This window comes from Nicotiana sylvestris, chromosome 5 (assembly GCF_000393655.2).
Source record: "Nicotiana sylvestris chromosome 5, ASM39365v2, whole genome shotgun sequence".
In the NCBI taxonomy this organism is placed as follows: Eukaryota; Viridiplantae; Streptophyta; class Magnoliopsida; order Solanales; family Solanaceae; genus Nicotiana; species Nicotiana sylvestris.
The window spans coordinates 148319352-148322879 of record NC_091061.1 but is presented as its reverse complement, the minus strand read 5'-3'; the positions used below and the strand labels follow the sequence as shown (position 1 = coordinate 148322879).

The window sequence follows — 3528 nt, the reverse complement described above, 5'->3', positions numbered from 1 at the left end:
ATAGAGTCCAAGTGAATCTGAAGTAGTCATCCACTATCACAAAGATGTATCTTTTTCCTCCCATGCTTTGCACTCTCATAGGGCCACACATATCGATATGAAGAAGATCATGTGGCTTGGAGGTGCTGACATCTTTCTTAGGCTTAAATGAGGACTTAACATACTTCCCTCTAGCACATGCATCGTAGACTTTCTGTTCTTTGAACTTTGACATAGGCAGACCACGAACCAGGTCCTTTTGAATCAGCTTATTCAATAGAGAAAAGCTTGCATGCCCCAATCTTCTGTGCCACATTTTAGCATCATCATCAACTACTTTCAAGCAACTCAGATCACCACTTTGTAGAGACTCGAAATCAGCAACATAGATGTTCTTGTATCTTTTGGCCACCAGTTACTAAACTTGTAACTATGCATATCTTGGACAAGAATTTCACCTTGTTTCCCTTGTCACATATCTGGAAGACACTCAAGAGACTGTACTTGAGACCATTGACATAGTACACATTCTCAATTGAGTGAGTGAGTGACTTTCCAATTTTTCCAACACCAAGAATGTATCCCTTTTTTCCCATTTCCAAAAGATACACTCCCTCCCTATTCCCTGCCTGTTACCACCATTATTAACATGCATGGCAGTGACAACCTCCGAGAACCAGGTCCACTTAAGTGACTTCTCAAGATTATTTTTTTACTCTCTCCAGTTCAGCGTGGAGCTGCCTAGTTTTCTCAAGTTCATCACACAAATTACTTTTCACAGCTTTTAATTCATTTTCAAGCTTAATGTGTGTCTCACTAGCTACTTCTTTCCTCTTTTTTTTTCTGACTTCCCAGGCCTACACTCAACTCCAGGTTGCTCTATTTTTTCCCTTAAGTCTGCAATTACTATTAAGAGATCATCTCTTTCCTGCTCAATAGCAGTTACTTTCTCCACTAAGGAATCCTTTTCTTTACTGAATTTCTCAATGGTTTCTTTCAAGTCAACTACTACCACCACCCGATCATCTCTTTCATGTTCTACACTAGTAATTTTCTCAGTTAAAGCCTTCTTTTCATTTTCCAAATTATCTATAGTTTCCTTTAGATCAACCACACACACTACCAAGTCATCTCTGGTTTGCTCAGCATCTCCTAATTCTATGGTCAAGGCATCTTTATCATCTATAAAACTATAATGGGCATCAATCAATACATTTGCTAATGACATGAGTTTTTTAGGAGAGTAGGATTTTAGATTTCTCTGAACAACCCTAAAATTTACCTCATCATTGTCATCATCTTCATCATCGTCTGATTGTGCCATCAAAGCAAATATTGAGTCATATTTATTTGCTCCACTTTCAACTGCCATCATAGAGCTATCACCTGCATCAATTTCTTCATCAGACTCACTGGAGAAATCTCCCCATGTTGCAAGAGCTTGTTTCATAACATTATCATCGACATTCTTTTTTTGAAGAGCTTGTCAGGAATCTGGTTCCTCTTGGCTGCTTTATCAGGGTTGTATTAGAAGTGTTCTTGCTTTAGGAGAGGACACTCTTTGATGAAGTACCCTGGATTTCCACATTTATGACAGAGGTCATAAATCTTTGGTCTACTAGAACTACCTCTCTTTGGTATTCCCCCATTTCTTCTGACCATTTTCTGAAATCTTTTGGTTAGGTAAGCCATATCACAGTCTTTCTCACTTGAGTTTTTTCCTTCAGCTTTGAGTACCAGGTTCTTCTCCTTCTTTGGTTCTCTTCTTTCACTGTCTATCTTCTTCTTCATTTCGTAGGTTCTCAGATTTCCTACTAGCTCGTCTATGGTCAGCTCCTGCAAGTCCTTTGCTTCAATAATAACATTTACTTTGCTCTCCCATGAACTAGGATAGATATTAAGAATTTTCCTCATGAGCTTGTTCCTGGGAATCGTTTCACTAAGTGAGTGTAACTCATTTATGATGGAAGTGAATCTTGTTTGCATGTCTTGGATAGATTCATCATCTTTCATCCTAAATAGCTCATACTCAGTGGTAATCATATCAATCTTGGATTGCTTTACTTGAGTGGTTCCCTCATGTGCTGTTTGCAAAGCTTCCCATATCTCCTTGGCAGATTGATAAGCTGAGATCCTATTGTATTCATCAGGTCCTATCCCATATACCAAAATTTTCTTGGCACGAAAATTTTTCTCCACAGCTTTCCTATCTGCATCGGTGTATTCTTTCCTGGTCTTTGGCATTATCAAGGGAAGATCTCCGACATTCTTTGTTAGGACAAAAGGACCATCACATATGACATCCCACAACTTAGAGTCTTCAGCCATGATGAAATCATGCATTCTCGTCTTCCACCACCTATAGTATTGCCCATTGAACCTGGGTGGTCTGTACATAGATTGAACTTCTTCAAAATTTGGTGGAGCAACCATACAGATCCTTCCTAGGTGTTAGCCTGATAGGAGGAACCCGCTCTGATACTAATTGATAGTTTATATGAGTCCACCAAACTATAGAGTACCAGGTCCTCTATGAGTTTCTACTAAGAATACTAATAAGACAGTAAGTAAATAAGACAGGGAGTTTTACGTGGAAAAATCCTTACTGGTAGGATTTCAACTTCATTACTGAACAATCTTCAGATTACAACCTATTGTAACCTAGGAATTAAACTCTTAATCCCTCACTAACTTGTAATACTTCTATTACAAGCCACTTTGTAATACACCTATTACAAAGACTTCAACTCATGACTAACTCTAGTCACGACACAAACACTAAGGGTTTATGATTTTACAAGAGGGTTCCTAAGCGACGCTTCTAGTTAAGCAAATTAGGAATTGCAATGAAGAACAATTATAAAGTTACAACTCAACTAAGGAGAACAAAATACTGGATCTAGGAACTAGTCTGTAGTAGTGTTTAAACTTTTTTCTTGATGCACTTGAGAATTGAATGCTAGAATATCAGATGGTTTGAATGTTTGAAGAAAATTCTCAAGTGTTCAAGTGATGTTTTATTGTAATGCTCTTGTTAATACAATTTGAATGACATCACTTGAATGATGTAATCACTTGGTTGGTCAAAGGACAAGTGACCGCTGGAACACTGCAGTGTAGGCAGTCACATCGCTTTCCAGCTGTATCCAATTGACTTCGTACTGTTGTCAGGGAACCACAAGGGTATCAGGTCTTTGTATTGGTTCTCTATCTCCCGAAGCTTGTAACAGTTCACATTTAGCTGGAGTCCGTTGATTAGCAATGTATGCCAAGTGTGTTGGGTTCCCTATCTGGTTCTTGACAGTCAGTTTGTTAGATAATCAAAACATAAGGCTAAGACATTGAAAACCCATCAATAATGAACTTGGATGCGCCCGACTTTGATACAATATAAGAAAATTAATCTTGGGTCTAACTCAAACTCAACCGCTAGTTCAATAGACTATCCTATCCCTAAAGAGCCGATAAATGGAACTCAACAAACAAGTCTCTAGAGCCAGCAAATTCCAAAAAGATTATAAATTCCTTTTTTTTTTTTTTTTTTTTTTT

At 38.1% G+C, this 3528-nt stretch overlaps 1 protein-coding gene across 1 annotated transcript; it reads right to left on the bottom strand.

The window, feature by feature from the left end:
• Positions 1-1506: 1506 nt before the first annotated feature.
• On the bottom strand, positions 1507-2412 carry LOC138869471 (uncharacterized). Its single transcript, XM_070147091.1, has one exon. It carries the CDS (start codon positions 2410-2412, stop codon positions 1507-1509), a length of 906 nt encoding a protein of 301 aa, XP_070003192.1.
• Positions 2413-3528: the final 1116 nt, after the last annotated feature.